Below are 17,884 nucleotides of genomic sequence, written 5' to 3'. Positions count from 1 at the left end.
TCAAGTTAGCCAATGTGAAACTATGAGGCGAAGTCAAGAAAGGACGACTAGCATGATAATCAGATCTGTTGGATCTACATTCAGGGATATTCTGTATATCCAAAAAAACTGGGTTTAGTTTAGTCTCTTTCTGTTACTGTGACAAGTTCTACCCTGAAACTAACCGACTTAATGGCAGGTTAGTGTTCAGATTTTATTTAATCAAATTTATTCTATTTTATTAATATAATTTAAATTGACATAGTCTATGATTGACAACATTTGCTTATATACAGAAGTCAGGGTTGTAAAAGGTGATTAACATACAGGGACATTCAATGTCACCCCTGAGGGGATTGATCTTCTTCTTCATAGATAAATAATTTAGTTATTATATTTCTATGTTTGATTCTAACATTATCCAGGTTTCTGCTGATATGTGCAGTGACTCCTCTACATCTCATCTCTTTGCTGAGGTGCAGGAATTCTCAGTCTTTCATTTGGATGTCCTCACCTTGTTCTATGATCCATATCTATTTTAGTTATTCCCATTGTATAACAAAATACTATATGTGCCTGCATTAAAATGTGTTTTTTGCGTTAAGAAAATATAACCTGCATAAAAGTTGTCCTTTGACGGTCTCCTGTAATATTTTGTATAATATCCATAGAGGACATATAAATAATTAAGGTTTTCAACCAACAGCAGCAGTGTAGAGGTGTAACTGATCTGCAAAATGGACTGAAATCAAGTAGACATACAGTAAAACAATAATCTTTGAAACTCTGCATCACTCACTCTGATACAGTTCTATCATTAACTGAATCTGCTTATTTATTTAGTGGGTCTGCAGTTCACTATTTCGTAACAAAGTATAAGTGTTATAAAGTTTGACGGCTATCCTTACAGAAGCAAACACTTAAAAACTAAGACTTGCCCTATATTAATCAAAAATGATTGTATTGGCCAGATCTGGAGCCTGCAGACCGGCTCGGGACATCCCATCCCACACATGCACAGTATCCCAGTAAGGAGTCTGAAATTCTGCTTTTGATGATAGTCAGCATATGATGTTTAAATGGAACATAAGTATTACACCACCTTGTTATTCATGTGCAGCTTGAGCAGGGGTTTTATTTAACAATGAAATGTAGCACAGGATGTCAGTGGGACAGACTTTTAAATCTTGACACTAAAACTAATGACAAAAACGTCATTCATTTTCTTTGCCCTCTTACCTAAAAGCGGCCCTGTTAATACACACAACACAGCTCTTTAGTGTCATATTCGCTTCAGATAAACCCTTAATACCTTTTTGCACAGAAGGAGGACTGTGGATTTTGTCCTCCATCACATTGTAAGTGCATTATGAAGGGATCTTCTAATGGTCGGTATGAACAGGAGGAATGATTACAGCAAGAAAAACATGTTTTAATGTTCATTTGGGCTACTGACTGTTGTGTTAAGACAGACTTAAAACAAACTACGAACCTGTCCTTCGATGCTCTTTTGGTGAAGAATTTAAAAAAATTGCACTTATCTCAAACCAATAATGGAAAATGTAATAAACAAAACCAAGTGAGTTGCTCAAGTACTTCAAGTCAACTGTTATTCCCACAAGACACATCCTAATATACACTTTGGTTTGTTTATGGTTGTGGTTATTGCACTTGTATTCTTCATACTGTATACAGTATACAGTATATATATATATATATATATATATATATATATATATATATATATATATATATATATATATATATATATATATATATATAGACAGGTGACAAATTAAAGGAAAAACTGGTACAGTTTGGCTGACCCCTACAGTGAGGGGATCTGGTGGCTCTGTTATGCTGTGGGGGGCATTTTGCTGGCATGGTTTGGGTCCACTTGTCCCCTTAGAGGGAAGGATCACTGCAAATTAATACAAAGTTGTTCTGAGTCATCACCTTTACCCTGTGATGAATCATTTCTATCCTGATAGGAGTGGTCTCTTCCAGGATGACAATGCCCCAATTAACAGGACACGAAGGGTCACTGAATCGTTTGATGAGTATTGAATTATATGAATCATATGCTATGACGTTCACAGTCTCTCACCTCAGGGAGATTTTGAACTGGACTTGTTAGATAGCACTCTCCACCACCATCATCAAAGCACCAGATGAGGGAATATGTTTTGGAAGAATGGTGTTCATCCCTCCAGTAGAGTTCAGAGTTCAGTGCAGAATCAATGCCAAGTCACAATGAAGCTGTTCTGGCAGCACGTGGTGACCCAACACCTTACTAAGACACTTTATATTGGTTTTGCATTTAATCTGTCACCCATCTGTATATATACTGTATGTATGCTACAACTGTAACTCTCTCTGTCTTGTTCAGTTTGAATTGATGTGATCTGTGCACGTGTACCTATCTTGACTGTTTGCAGCAGGCTTCGGCCAGGCCCCACAGTGATTTTAGCTAATAATGGTACATGTGACGGATTGTCATTTTCTAATTATTATCATTATTAGTTTAAATATTATTACTGTGACTTTTACAATCACCATTTTACTCATTGTGTGTGATTAGAAATGCCTGATGAACACATAGGGTGTAATCCAGGGTGAACTTTAAATAGTTCAGTGACGTGTTCGTGTTTGACAGCTGCTGTTGGCCACCACCCTGAACTGCACTTCACCTTTACACTATATTCTGCAGACGTTGAAGACTGCTGAACTTCGGTTGTATGGCGCCCCTCAGTGTTAAATGTGTTATTTTGAGAGAGCACCTTTCCCACTGAACAGACTTGACATACTGAATATTAGCCAAGGCTTTTTCTAAATAAAATAAGCTTCATCCTAATATTGTAGTTTTTTTCCTTTTATGCTTTTTCCCATTTATCTTGTCCTTTCACTATATTTTGGTTTGTGTAATTTCTCAAGAAACAGTATGGGTTATATAAAGGTCTCATAGAAATTTAAGTGGGTAAGTTGGGATGAGTTACGTGCTCAAATATACAATTTACAAGAAAAGACAACATGATAAGAGGTTGGAAACAGACTAAACAGCTTTTAATACTGCTGTGTATGTCAGCAATAAACTTTATGTGAACAGAGCATTTTAGTGTAACTTTTGTTTGGCCTCATCACTTGTTTCCTTTTATAGTGAACTTGGCATTTTTTTGCCATGTCAAAATTGAATTTGTCCCTCAAGTGCATCCATATTTGTTTCCAACCTACAGTGTGATAAACAGCTAAAAGCGACAGTGACTATGAGGTTTTATCAGGTAGGACAAGAGTGTGAAAAAAAGAAAACACACACACACTAAAACACACACTGATTAAAACACCTCTTAAATTTCTACCACCATGTCATCCACTACTCTAAACAGCACAAAATGACAAGTTCTGATCCTATTTGGCTGTTGCTGATGAATGTTCATGTTTACAACCTTCCTCTGCTCTGACACATTGGGCTCGGTCTCCACATCCCAGCTGTCCCAGCCACTCTGCAGCTGGTTTAGTCACACAGCCAACACAAATAAACATCAACAGAAATCACAAGAAAACAAGCCTTAATCTTTACAAAGCTCTGTTTGACATACAGAAGGGCTGATGTGACCTTTTCAAAAATCAGCCTGACTGTGATAATAACATAACAGCAACAGAGAAAACACTGATTTGATGTCTACAATTTCACTCTCTGATAGAGGTTTTGAATCTGTTGGGGTCATTAGTTTAGCTTGTGGTTTAAGACTAGTTTAAATCTTGCCTCGTGGTCTCTGAAACCCCTAAACTGTGTCCTCAGAGGCTGCAGTTTAAACTGCGCCTGTGGTTTACTCAAAACTCACATACTGTGTCCTGTAAAGATCACCTAAATGCAACTACAGCTCACTGCATCGGAAGTTTAAGTATGTACAGTTTAGTATAAGGGGAGATTTCTACAGCTCAACGCATTTTAATAAACAAAAATGTCAAAGTTTTCACTATAGAAGGTGACAAATATTAAGAGGATTACTAATGATCTGAACTAAAGAAGTTAGTCACAGCAACGTGTATGAACTTATGTAGCAATATCCGTTTCTGTTCAGCTACACCCACTCTAAGCCCTGTTGGTCAGATGCTATTGTAAATTAATCAGCAACAGCTCTGTTGATGCTTTGTAACAAAAAAAAATTTCAGAAGCACATTATTGGAGCTGCGTGACTTTAACTGTTAACTCAAAATTCTTCAGTATTTTTAATGACATTACCTAAAACACTCAGGGGGTTCAAACAGCAATAACAAAAATTAAACATGCTGAATCATGCTTATGTTGCACATTGCATGCAACAGTGCTGCTATCAGTCTGACAAGCCTAGCTTGTTCAAGTTTTACAAATACAGCACATTCACATCCTTTACTATCAAACTATAAAAGATGTAAGTCTTACAGTCTTATTTATGAGCTGTCATTTGATGCTGCTTAAATATAAAGACACCATTTTACATATGGAATCACTGGAGGTCTCAGTATCCATACTAGTGACTGAGCCGCCACAGTATTTGATATACAGCCCAGTATAGTTTGATCTGTTCTTGCAAATGGATTCCAGGTGCATCCTCCACATGTTTTCATATGAATTTGACTCTGGCATATAGTAGTTCATAGACTTTTTATGCTTTGAGTGTGAGAGCTTATTGAAATTGGAACACTACACTGAAAAATGTGAGGGAGGAAATTGTGGAAGTGTCTAATACACCTTTGGAAGTCAACTTATGTTATGGCTGATTTAAAGGATATGCACGACATTATTCTGTAGACCAAAACCAAGAATGTTGTTATCCATCTCTTATTACTTTTTAACTGGCCTACCCTGTCTGTGGTTCTCAGCACAAAGCCTGTTGGTTCCACAAAAAGCTCACAAATACGTTTTACTTTCTTTTATAAAAAGGCTCAGTCATGCCCTAAAACATCTGGTCCCTACAGTTTTTAACAAACATTACTTACACAAGAGGAAATAGTGCATTTGTTGGGAAATATTTTAAGCTACTAATTTAACACACATTTGATGGTCTGATAAGTCTTACGTGTGCATGTTCATGGTTGTTCATTGGTGTGTTTTTAATAGTTTTCAGATAGCAAAGGAGCTCAGAAGAATAAGATATATCACAGCACAGAATTAATTCATTGTTGGTTTTGGTCTTTTCATTACATTTTTCTGACTTATACTTTAACATTCAGTCGGTAATTGGTGTAAATGCTAAGGCTGGTTGGCAGATAAAGGCGAGTCCACTACTAGAGCTCAGTGTACTAGAGCTGTATGCCTATTAGCATGTTAGCTTAGCCACTGCTCAGTGACAAAGACCCTGTGTGTGCCCTGCAAGTGTGCCGTTTGTTTTGCTTGGGACTCTTACCGCTGATGCACTGGCAGAAAGAACATAATTTCGAGGCCTTGTCTCCTGAAAATCAGGTGCAGCCTACAAACAAGAGCAGGGAGGAGGGAACAAACATTGGCACAGTCATGCATTTACAATCATTGAGCAGGAAAAACAAAAGAAGTTAGCCAAAAGCAAAGCAGCATAAAGAAAACAGACCAGAAGCAACACGTGTGCAGACCATTTATCGGCAAGATACTCTAGATATATGTCGGTGGTGTGGTGTCAGATTGGTTGAAATGATTTAGTTGAAACTATTCAAAGGATAATTCTATTTAAGGATGAACTATGACCCTTATTGACCTCTGATACAAAGAGCTCAGAGGTGTATTAACTCTGTAGGAGCCAAGCTGGTGTCCAGGCAGTACACAGTCACTATGAATTATTTATTGATGGCTTTTAACGCCATAAATAGGTGGAGTCAGCTTTCCTTCTTGTGTAGATGGATCTGCTCCCTCTTTTGTTGTGCTATCGCTATCATTAAATTAAGCTTTTGTTAGCTTGTTTATGATTTTCTCAGCTCAGATCTGCTGGATGGTGCAGGTTTAGTTTAGGATTACTTATTGACTGTAAATGCATGTACAGCCATTAACAATAACCACAAAAAAACATGATAAATTGATGCAGAATGAGCCTTGAAAACTGAGAGAAGTTTAGTGAAGAAGGGCGTCTAGAGGATGTCAACTGTGTCCTCGATTTCTATCTCTTGAATATTTTCCCCAAACACCCTGCTCTCACTTTGAAGCAGAACAGGCTCTGTACTCGAAGTCCAGTCGTCACTTGTTGTGAGAGGGTCGCCCCCTGCTGTTTCTCAACTGTGTCTTCAGCAGGTCTCATCTGTATTAAATATGATTGATATTTGTGGCGCCTTGCAGATTAGGTCATCTTGACCAATGAAATTTCAGCAGAGTACGTCTACCTAGGTGATGCTAAACCTTTTAACAGCTGTTATTTCTTAAAGAGGACATATTATGCACATTTCCAGGTCTATATGTATATTCTGGAGCTCTACTGGAATATCTTTGGATGGCTTACAGTTCAAAAAAGTCCTTATTTATCTTATACTGGCCCTTTAGGCCATATTCAGATCAAATCAGATGTTGCAGTGCAGCACCGCAGTGTCGAGTGGAGGCGTGTGGGGGTGTGGGCATGTTTGTGCTCGAGAACGTAACTGCTGTGAAACAATCAGAAAATAACGTTTTATTGATCTGATTCACTGGCTTTCTTGCTACCAGCGCTCCCTCCCGCTCGCTGGTGCTCTCATCTCTCTCTCTCTCTCTTTTTCTCTCATCTTTTTTAAAATGAGTCGGGAAGCCGACAGCAAAGTCTAACTTTACTTTCAACGTTATCAAATGAAGGGAAATGTCCTCCCCTCCTCTTAGTCTCTGTACTCCCTCATGGCAGGGTCTAGCTCTGATCAGGCTCATCACCGGCTATGATTGGCCACTGCAGTGTGACGTCAGGTTGCGTTTCTCCAAAAGCTGACTCTGGATCAACTTCCTCGCCGCAGGCTGCTGCGGCACCACTGCAATCAAAACCCACGCAGCTTAAACACACTACCCCCATTCAAATAAATAGGAGGACTGATGTTTTCACCGCACCGCCTGATTTGGTCTGAACATGGCCTTATGCAGCCCCTTAGTTCAGCCTCTGTCTGAAACAGGCCATGACTGACAAGCGGGTGACAGATTAAAGGAAAAACCAATAGAGGTCTGAATGCGTGACCCCTACAGTAAGGAGATCTGGTGGCTCTGTTATGCTGTGGGGGGCATTGTGCTGGCATGGTTCGAGTCCTAGGGTTCTTGGGTTGGTTTGGGTACTAGGACACTTTATGTTGGTTTTTCCTTTAATTTGTTACCTGTCTTTCCATCTGTACAGTATTCAATCCAAAATATGAGAGTGGACAACATGAACAACCTGTTGAACACCCTCAGCAACAAAGGCTATGGAAGAGACGGGAATTAATGGGCATGCCCAATGATTTAACGTCAGCTCATCGGTAAGGTAGAAAGAAACATCACAAATGAAGCATTCAGGTAGGTTGGAGCCCTGGCTTTTGACTTGCAGGGAGCATTTCTAAATACTTAACCCCAAGTTTTAGAACTTTGACCATGTTTAACATCTGACAGCATAACAGTGTAGAAATAACATAAAACCAGGAAAAGCACAATATGTCCCCTTTAATGTAGAAAGTAACCACAATGAAAAAAGGACAAAAGTTTTACATTTACTCTCTGGCTTGCCAATTCTCTATCTGCACGCATGTCTCCTAGAAAGCATGTACACCAGTGAAACACTGCCTCTTGTAATGTGCTACTCTATCATGTTCCTGTGTGCCAACTGCCCTGGTGTCAAGGTGTGATGGCTTCCAACAAAGTGTCTCATAGTCAGCACAAGCATTTACAAAGTTTTTCTTGGTTGAGTTTGAGATACATGCAACAGGCACTGCAGGCACAGTCAGTAATATTATAGCAGCCAGCAGGGCATCTGAAAAGCTTTGAAAGAGTTAATTGAGTCAGTGCAGCCATGCTATCTGAAGAAACAACCCACTTAGTGCAATACAAGAAGAACAAAATGACTGGACAAGTTATTCTAAAGAAAGCAAAAACTGACATGAAAATGTATACTATATGCTAACTGCTAAATCTAAGCTGTATGGTTCTTGCTAATCCACCTAAACACAAGTGATATTATTTGCTTTGCTGTATTAGTCAAATGTTGGCCACTAGGGGGCAGAAAAACATCAATTACATTGACAGAGTTACCACCACTACCATACCTGGATTATGAAATTGGAATGGCTAACCTGTTAGCAAACAATTCACTTCAGTACGTCCACATACAGTAGACACAGAGCAACATTATCATCCCATTAGAGTTTTGTCTCTAAACACCTGAATAATTGTTTCTGACCATTAATGTACGTCCAATATTCACTCTCCTTTTAGCTGTGGTTTGGTCTCCATCAACTACTGAGAGAAATATCTGGCTCTTTCGCTGCTAAATGTTCTACTACTGCATGTTCACCAGCTAGACACTAACTGAATCAGAATCTATTTATTAGCTAAGTATGCAGAATTCAAAGAACGTGTCTTGGTGTTTGTTCCCACAAACACGACATAGAAGAATAAAAACAGAACAAAAGTAAGGTAATAATAAAAATGAAATGAAGTGATATTAAAATTAAACGAAAAATGTAAAATCTTTTTACAGAATAGAAAAGTAATAGTTTTGAAATGGGATATAAAACTTGAAATGAAATATTGATTGTGCACAGGAAATATGGCCTGTGCTGTGGACAAAGAAATTAAGTGTATAAAATATATAAAGGTGACAAGATGATGATCTTCTCAGTCGAGTGAATGATGCACTGCAGCCTCTGATTGTCCAGTTTGGTTGCTGCACTTTACCAAACAGCGATGGATGATGTGAGGATGGACTGGACCATGGCAGTGCAGACCAGGATTAACTCTGCCTGTGGCAGGTTGAGCTTCTTCAGCTGCTTCAGGAAGAACATCCTCTGTTAGACCTTCTTGGTTATGCAGCTTATGTTGATGTCCTGTTTAAGATCCTTAGAGATGGTGGAACTTAAACTCTACAGCAGTGACTGTGGTGCTGTTGATGGTGGTGGAGGGGCTCACCTGAAGTCTATTGTCAACTCTACTATAGGGAGGGTGTTTATCTCCAGGCTGTTATGGCTGCACCAGGATGTTAGCTGCACCGCTTCCTGTTTGTACACAGACTCGTCCCCGTCCTGGATCAGACCAATGATGGTTGTGTCATCTGAACTTGAGGAGCTTCATGGAGGAGCTTGTGGAGGTGCAGTCATTCATATACAGACAGTAGAGGAGACACAGTCCTGTGGTGCTCTGGTGCTGCTGGTCAAAGGGGTGGAGGTGTGCTTACCCAGCTTCACACGCTGCTTCCTGTTTGTCAGGAAGTTAGTGATCCACAGACAAAGAGGCTCAGGCACAGTCAGCTGGGAGAGCTTGGTGTGGAGGAGCTCTGGCATAATAGTGTTAAATGCTGAATTGAAGTCAGTGAACAGGATCCTGGTGTAGGATCCCCGGCTGTCCACATGCTGGAGGATGAAGTGCAGGCCTAGGTAAACTGTATCAGTGCTAAAAGAAATTGTATTTTTTGACACAGGCCCCTGGGTTTTAGAAAATCAACATGGCCTCAGGTCTGAAATTTGCATTAGCCCCAGCAACTAATTCACCTCATTCCAGTAAATCATGGGAAAAGTGAATTTTGTTTAAGTTGTTAAAGCTGAAGTAACCAATGTTTTAATGTTAAGAATGGATTCAACTGCCACTAAATGGAAGAGAATTACCATTTATCTTAGTTATCCTCAACTCTACTGAGCTTTTTAAGCAACTTTCTGTTTGTCTTCATTTTATTTTCATTTCATTTCGGTTCACTCTCAATGTTCTCATCTGGCAGTTGTTTTCAGGAAAAAACATTGTACACTACCTGTTCAGCACCAAACAGCAGACAGTGGATGTTAGAGACTAGCTTTTGAACATAATGGAGGATTTAGCAACTAAAGAGCCAGATATTTCCCCCAGGAAATGGTGGAGACCAAAACAGAGCTAAAAGAGAGTAAATACTGGATTTACATTTGTCAGGTGGCCAGAAACATGACTCCAAATGAATGCTAATGTTGCTCTGTGTCTGATGGATGTGTAAACAGGAAACTGTTTATTAACAAGTTCACCATTTAGCTGTATAGGGTGTGACAGTAGCTGTGAATGTTATAGTGCCACCACCTGGCTAATCAGTATAAGTGTTGTTGCCTGGCTTTTGTGAGTCTTGTGGTTACTGTGATTCAAATACTTGTATAGAGGACAGGACGAGAACCAACAGTAAAAACAGACAACTCACCGCTGCTTTGGCTTCTGCCTGCTTGGCTTTTTTCACACGTGCTTTGCAGATGTCAAGATCCAGCCGTCGATTCTCCAGAAGTCGCCTCTCTTTCTGCATAGGACAAGAAGGAAACTACTGCAGGAAACAAACCCTCCAACACTTGGTTTTATCCAACTTGCAGCACAATGACACACTGTGCAACCAGCACCTGGTGTTAATATCTTAAAGCACCAAAAACTTGCAGTAGTGAGTAAGTCAGACTTACAGATATAGTCCTCCAGTCTCCCTCCAGGAAGTTGCGTAGAGGAGTGAGGAAAGTGGCAGCCGAGGTTTGGAGAAACTCACGCTCAGCTCCTCCAAGTCTCTTCTGGTATTCTCCCACTGTGATCAGGGTACTGCCTGGAATTGGCACAATACACAAACACACACATACGTAATGGTATTACACACAATATGATAGACATTTAAGAACACATGAACAGAAACAAGATTAAAGGTGATGTTTCCCCAACAGTATGACAATTGCATGGTAGCTAATGATGTTTGGAGAGGATGTCTGTGTTCATGTACTGAGGAATGCTGGATGTACTGAAACAAAGTCACGCAAGCAGACACATGCCAACAACCCTGAGCTCATGCAGCAATTTTTATTTACCAATAAACAGGAGAAAATTATGGTGAGAAAATACTGAGATTTTAATTCCTGATATTCAACCCCCCACACAGGTATAAAGATCCCCGGAGGATCTTCCAGAGAACGTTTATTGCTAGCCGGTCATAAACTAGTGGAATTATTTTGTCATTGCTAAAGCCTGGAACGGCAGGTCAGAGCAGCAGATATTTTGTTAATGTGCTCTGGGCTCGGTGGTTACAATTACATCGAAGGACCAACTGACAGCTGTATTTATCAGCCAAGGTTCTCTGAATGCAAGTGATGAATGATCAGATGGTCACAGTCAGAGAAAAGGTAGAGTCTTCAGTTTGCTCTAATAAACTGGGTTACATATTGAGGAAAAAATTTGCACTGTTGGAGAAGAAATGACTGAGAATTGACAGATCTGGACAAATAAATTCAAATTTTATAACCTCAGATTTTCTCTATGTGACAGCTCTTAAAGTTATAATCCTTAAAGGTCAGTTGTTTAACTATTTAACTACTATTGATAGCAGTTAGAGAGCAGTTCAGAATCACATCCCGAGCCCTATACTGTAGTACTTGATGAGTATATAACAGGGTGCCTGCAGACAACATGCCCAAAGTCTCATCAACTGCAACAATATCAGTTTCAGTAGCAGCTCCACTGACCGTATGGCGTCCCTGGACCAAATTCACTTGCAGCTTCCAGCATGTACTGGCCCAGCAGCTCTGCGTTGGTCGTCTTGGATGGAAGCTTCTTCTCCAGCTTGTCATAGATGAACTCCTCTATTCGAGCGCCTGGATAACCGGTGATAAAGAGACCATTGTGAACTGGGTTTTTCACCAAATAAGAAACAGACGGGTTGAATTAATAATTACTTCTTTTTTTTTTTTTTTTAAATAAAGCTGTTGTGAGCTTTTGTTGACAATTTATTTTGTCCATGGACTTGGGACCAGCTGTTAATATTTTATTGTGCAATAATTATAAGGATTTTAAAACTATAGTAAGCACTGTATATAGAAATATTTCCACATAATCACCAGTACACAGGCAAAATTTAAAAGAAAGAAAAAACACTATAGCATGTGAAAGTGGAGTCAATCAAATCACTGTCATGTTTCTTTAAAATAATATAAAATAATAATAATAAAATTTAGCAGCATCAAAAATGAGCTCTGGGCCCTAGTTTTCTTTATTGTACCAACCAACCACATTTGCTCTAATGGAGCTTTAAGACATTGATGACCAGGGTCCATATTTATCAAAATGCTAAAAGTATGCTAAAAGTAATGTTTTGGACTTTGGAGTGAAGGATAAGAGTAAAAATCCATCACATTTACTCACAAACTTAAGAATGAAAAATGAAACTTCTGTTGCTGTACTGATGGAATTGGGCAGTATTCTGAATTTATAAGTGTCCATGCTGCGAGTGATTATCTGTGGCTCTGCCATTACTGGAACACTAGTGTTTATTTGAGAATTTCCAATCCATCCAATCAAACAAGAACTGGCAGGTTTTTTCCTGCCCAGACATTCTTCAGTAATTCAAGACCTGTCTGTATCTACACAAAGTCAGTCCATACACCATCTCAGACTGTCCCTCCTCTCAGTATGTAATCATTTATGTTTCAGTTTCAACATGAGATAGAAAACAATCATCATCAATCTGGTTGAAACTCTAAATACTGCTGTAGGTCTGTATGTGCCACCCTATATGTCATCTGTACTCATTAATGTTGAGTCAAGTACACAGCACTGTGGGAAATGAGGCAAAGACTTACCAGTGTGGTCAACTGGAGCATGTAGGGTTTAAAAATACACAGATTAACGGTTAGACATCCCTAGCAGAAGTGTTTTTTTAAATTCATGTAGAAGTATGAGAATCTCTGCATTCTAAAAGCTGCTTGGTAACAAAATCATGTCTCTGAGCTAAAAATCACAAAATCCGGTTTGTCATAGTCTTTTAAATGTTTTTAATTTTTTTAAATCTACAGATAGTTGACAAAATGAAAAATGCTGAATATGTAAATTATGTTCCAAACCTCACAAATTAATTTAAATGTCTACAACAAAAGAGGCTGCTTTTAAGACAAGTTATACAGATATTTGCTTGACTGGTTTCCAAATGGCAGTTTTTGCCTCCTGCATGTTTGAAACAAATCATCAAGTTATCCCCAAAGAAAACTGAAAGTGGTTTAGGCTAAATGTAAAATGTGATACATGTGTGAAACGGAGCGTGATTTGAATGTAAATTTATGTCAGACTTATTGCATCAAATGAATGAAGGTCATGTAAACAAAAAATAAATCAATTTTAACCGCAAACCCAAAAGTAGCCCAAAGACATACAAAAAACAAGCAAAAAGGTTTTTAAAAATTTCTTTTACAATCACGTTAAATTAAATGAACTATTTTTACCATTTGTTGTTTTTTTTTTTTTCAATTATTTTGCTTACTTTCAATTATTCTTTTGACTCATCAGAAAGCAATACTGTCATTTATTCTGTTGGGAGTTCATTTAGAGTGATGACTGTAGTTGTGAGATGTAACATCTAGTTTTGAGGTCACTTTTCTTCTCTACAGACTGAGATAGACTTACTCGGGTTGGGCTGCAGGAGCACCTCTGTTTGTCTTAAGATCTTTTCAGTCCAGTTCTTGGTGCAGTCAGCCCGGGCGATCAGGTTCTCTAAGTGAGAATCCAGCTCAGTCTTCTCGGCCTGACCCAGCTTCTCCTCTGTGAACTAGGAGACAGAGTCCAAATCCTGAGTGTGCAGCACAGTCACATGACTTCAATCACAGTAAACGAGATGTCAGTGTACAGTACATACAGTGTATTGTTTAAATAAGTGAATACATTTGAATTTGGTACAAACATTCATGTTCCCCTGAGGATGAATGAATACTTTGCTATTCTATGAATACTATTCTGTGTAATACTATAGGCTACTTTATGACCAAATGTTTCCCATCAGCCATACCGCTGTACTTGTGCATTTCATGCTAATTAGCAAATGTTAGCATGCTAACACACTAAACTAACATAGATAACATGGCAGACATTATACCTATGAAACATCAGCATGTTAGCATTGTCATTATGAGCTTGTTAGCATGATGATGTTAGCATTTAGCTCACGTAGCAGCTAGCATGTGTACTGAGCAGGACAATTCATACAAGAATAAACCTGTCAGTGCTCTCTAGTGGACAAACTATGGCATCACTATTTCTAAACTACTGTAAACATATTTTTGGGCATTTCTGTCATGTCACATCCTGTTAATTATTAGCCAACACATGCACCAATACCAATATATTAGCAATAAGCCGATATCAGCCAATATATCAACCAGGCTGATTTATATACTGAGCTCTAGTACATATACTACAGTTTTATGCAACCAGTGTGTATGCATGTGTGTGTAAGTTGTGCATGCAAAAAAAATATTTATGAATATTTGTGGATGTGTTGATATTCATAGATTCCAGTTGGTGCATTTCTACGTGCTTGAATATGTTTACATGATTCATATCCTGTAAATATATTCATGGGAAAAATAAATGCAGAAAAATGTTAGGCAATAGTTAAGCATAAGTGATTGCTAAATGCACCACCCAAATATCAGCCTCCTCAGTTTAATCCTCATATACCCATGCCAACATACCACAGTCCATTTAATATCTAACATCTACTTCTTTATGCCAGTAGCAATTAACTAAAGCACTGACTGATAAATAACTTTTCACTCTCTCAAAATATGAAGTGTGCAATAACTTATGGGAACACCCACTGACAGCAAACTTTGCGTTTGATAACTGAGGCCAAAAAAAACACCATCTGTGGTATTAGGCTGAGCTGTCTGAGATCTGATTCCATTTTCTTCAGTGGTTGCCAGGTCTGACACCAGGCAGCAGCCAGCTGGACTTTAGAGATGGAAAGATGACTGAGCAATTCATCGTTTCTGTCATATAATAGCAGGCATAAACCCAGCTATGTGGGTGAGATTGAATGACATGTCACATCTTCTCAGTTCTTAAAAAAATATTCAGAAGGGACTATAGGATAAAGATACTGTCAATCCAAGGCTGGATTACCAGGCCCTAGCCCAGTCCCTCAGGGGCCCCATAGGCTCATGATTCACTCTGTAGTAATTAGTTTGTGGTAATTAGATTAACCTTTTATCGCCACTGTTCTGCCCATGGGATGCTAGCACTATGTACACTTTCACAGACTGCCGGTGCTCTGAAAAGTTATAGGAATATGAACATGGAATATAATAGACCCTGGTCTTTTCCGTTATTGTGGTCATTTTCAAAAAGAATACCTTTCATAAGCATTATCCAGGTACAATGGCTGACAGAGTACACACCTGAAAACTAAAATATGGTGTCTCGCCACCTACAAAGCAGTCAGGCAGTCCAACAACGTAATAAATCCTTAAAAACTTTATGTCCAAATTCATCACGGGGTCTAATCAATCAATACAATACTGTAGAATTAAATGACTTTGGTAATATGCACCACTTAAACATAATATTAATTGAAATAAGGGCTTTGAGGTACATTGTGCATTGTAGAAGAGCTTTGTGTAAAATCTACACACAGCACTGCTACTAATGGGTGTGGTCAGAAGTGTGTTCAGTTCCATCTGTTACCACACACCAATGATGTCCCAGTCCACTCACACATCCTGAAGTACACTTCTACATCACTGCAGTAATGTGAGAATGAAATCACGGAAGGTCAGCGAAAACAAGATTTGATGAAGTTGCTCTTTAAAGGCAACAGGATATTAAACTATGCAAAGGGAATGGGAGGAACTAGGGGGTCAATAGAGGCCCACAGCTCCACTTTGGTCCCCTAAGCAGGTTTATCCTGCCCTGGGTCATTCTACAGATGTATGGAAGTGGTAAAAAATATGGCAAATATAATTTGTAGCCTAAAATGTCAAGGTTCATTCCAGAAGTTATTTTGTGCAGCGTTCAGCCTGCTTCCTCTGCAGTCAGTAGTTTCCTGTGTTTCCCACAATGCCTTTAGACAACCTCCAAAAAATCTGAACTGAACTTGTTGCATTCATGTGAAGTAGCTGAAGTAGCTTAAACACTTGTTTGTGAACATTAGGGCATGTGTGTGATCACAGCACCGAAACTTAGCGTATCTTATGATTGCACTGCAGTCAAATCAACAATCTGCATCAACAAGAGCAGCACTGGTCTAGCTCCCCAGAGGTTCATTTGAGTTCAAACATATTCCCATTAAGCACACCTCTCTTACATAACTGTCATTAGTAGTTTCATTTATTCTCATCACTGTACAGTACTATTTCAGCTCTGACTAAAGCTGATAAATAGTACCATATTTATTCAATATTCAGTATTGTCACATACACCTGACTACTGCAGAACAGAATCCCCCTTGTAAAATCTGCTACTTCAAGGCGTTCATGTATATCTACAAAAGTACCGATTGTACTAATATATATTTTTTTAAATTCACTATTTCATTGAAATTAATACTTCTTAGTGTATTACAGGTACGCCGAATTTTTTACTTGATCCCGCTGATTGATGACTGGAAACAAGTCTTGTCCTACTAGTTATCCGCAGTTGGTATTACGCAAGGATTCATTCAATTGACAGTTTTCTGAAAGGAGTTTGGTGCCAAGTCGGCAGCTATCAGGGCTGGAGGTAATATTGAGGCATGAATAAAAGAGGTTATATTATAAAATGAACATCCAGCTGTCTGTTCTGTAAAGAAGGCCTCTATGTTGGTGACTTGGAGGGAGCGGGGAGTCTGCTGCTGGCACACGGCTGATACACTCTATCACAGCCATCAATAATGGATCGAGGCTCGACAAACCTTTATCGGCTTACAGCGCTCACCGCGGTCCTCAAAATACATGGAAAAATATATCTGCTTTTTATTCACAGAAATAACTTCAAACAACACAGTCTGCTTGGTATGTGTTGTATAAACCGAGCACCATGGCCCGCAGACATGTTTCATCCATGCAGGATGCGTTTACACTATGACGGCTAATCGATCAGGATATTAGTGGAGGCTTCTCGACCTGCTGCAGGGACGCGTGCAAAAAAGAAAAAAAAGAAATAAATAAATGTGTGTTTTACCTGCACTGCCCGGGTGAAGAACAGCCCCGCATCAGAAGCCAGTTTTTTCACGTTGAAGTCCATGGCGGGCTCTGTGCTGAACATACAGGCACGACTTGTTTGTTTCCCTGCAGAGGGAATCCTCCGGATCAGCTGAGATGATGTAGCAGCAGACGCAGGACTGAAGCCGTAATCCGCTTCATGGACGATCGGAAATCTGCCCTCCGCCCTGCCGTTAAAGAGACCAGAGCAGCGGGCTGCAGGCTCCCTGCTGACACCCTGCTGCATGTACTGTAGCTGCAGGATGAGCTCTGGATATGCCCACATCCAGACATATAGAATATGATGTTGACTGTTTTCATGGAGAGTGTGTGAATGAATTCTAATGAAAACTGTTGTCAGTGAGGTCTGTTGATCATTCAGAGTAACAGTATTCAGTTCTGGATCACTATAACTGTGATTTTTAAATGTGATGAACAAATAAAACTCAAATTATCTACAGTAGAGGGAGGTGAGAAAATGTTTTTGTTCCATTGACACATTCATGGAAAATATGTTTTGTTTGGGGGTTTACTTGTTTTATAATTTGGGCGAATTGTCCCTTTAATATACAGCAGCATTTCACATGCAAATAGATGTTAATTCATAGACAGTACTGGAAAGATGAATTATTGATGTGATGAAGGATTTGCAACACCTTGCTGCACACATTAAAGGATGTCCAGAAGTAGAGTCTGCTCTCCCGTCCTGTGGTCGACCTCAGCGTTGCTCTTCCAATCCAGTCTGCTGTCACAGTTTGTCATTTTTTGTTTTTAGATTAAAGGATGGGTTCACAATTTCCCAAGTCTGACTTAAAATAACAGTCAGGTGCCCAAATGAACACTGAAA

General features: G+C 39.2%; 1 protein-coding gene across 5 annotated transcripts in view; it reads right to left on the bottom strand.

Annotated features, from left to right (window-relative positions):
- The window catches only part of LOC122967931 (endophilin-B2-like), a 33,391-nt gene extending 16,105 nt beyond the window's left edge, over window positions 1-17,286 (bottom strand). The window contains exons 1-7 of one of the 5 annotated variants that reach the window (XM_044332738.1): window positions 17,018-17,285; window positions 13,490-13,631; window positions 12,673-12,684; window positions 11,560-11,688; window positions 10,519-10,652; window positions 10,272-10,364; window positions 5,367-5,429 (exon numbers count right to left, since the gene is read on the bottom strand). In XM_044332738.1, the coding sequence (XP_044188673.1) occupies window positions 5,367-5,429; window positions 10,272-10,364; window positions 10,519-10,652; window positions 11,560-11,688; window positions 12,673-12,684; window positions 13,490-13,631; window positions 17,018-17,284 (840 nt within the window). In that variant the 5' untranslated portion in view covers window position 17,285. Of the gene's footprint in view, window positions 1-5,366; window positions 5,430-10,271; window positions 10,365-10,518; window positions 10,653-11,559; window positions 11,689-12,672; window positions 12,685-13,489; window positions 13,632-17,017 lie in introns of all 5 variants that reach the window. The other 4 variants (XM_044332736.1, XM_044332739.1, XM_044332737.1 and 1 more) reach the window with 4 other exon arrangements.
- Between the last annotated feature and the right edge of the window lie 598 nt (window positions 17,287-17,884).

Source organism: Thunnus albacares, chromosome 18 (genome assembly GCF_914725855.1).
Source record: "Thunnus albacares chromosome 18, fThuAlb1.1, whole genome shotgun sequence".
Lineage (NCBI taxonomy): Eukaryota > Metazoa > Chordata > Actinopteri > Scombriformes > Scombridae > Thunnus > Thunnus albacares.
This window is presented reverse-complemented; position numbering and strand designations above follow the sequence as displayed.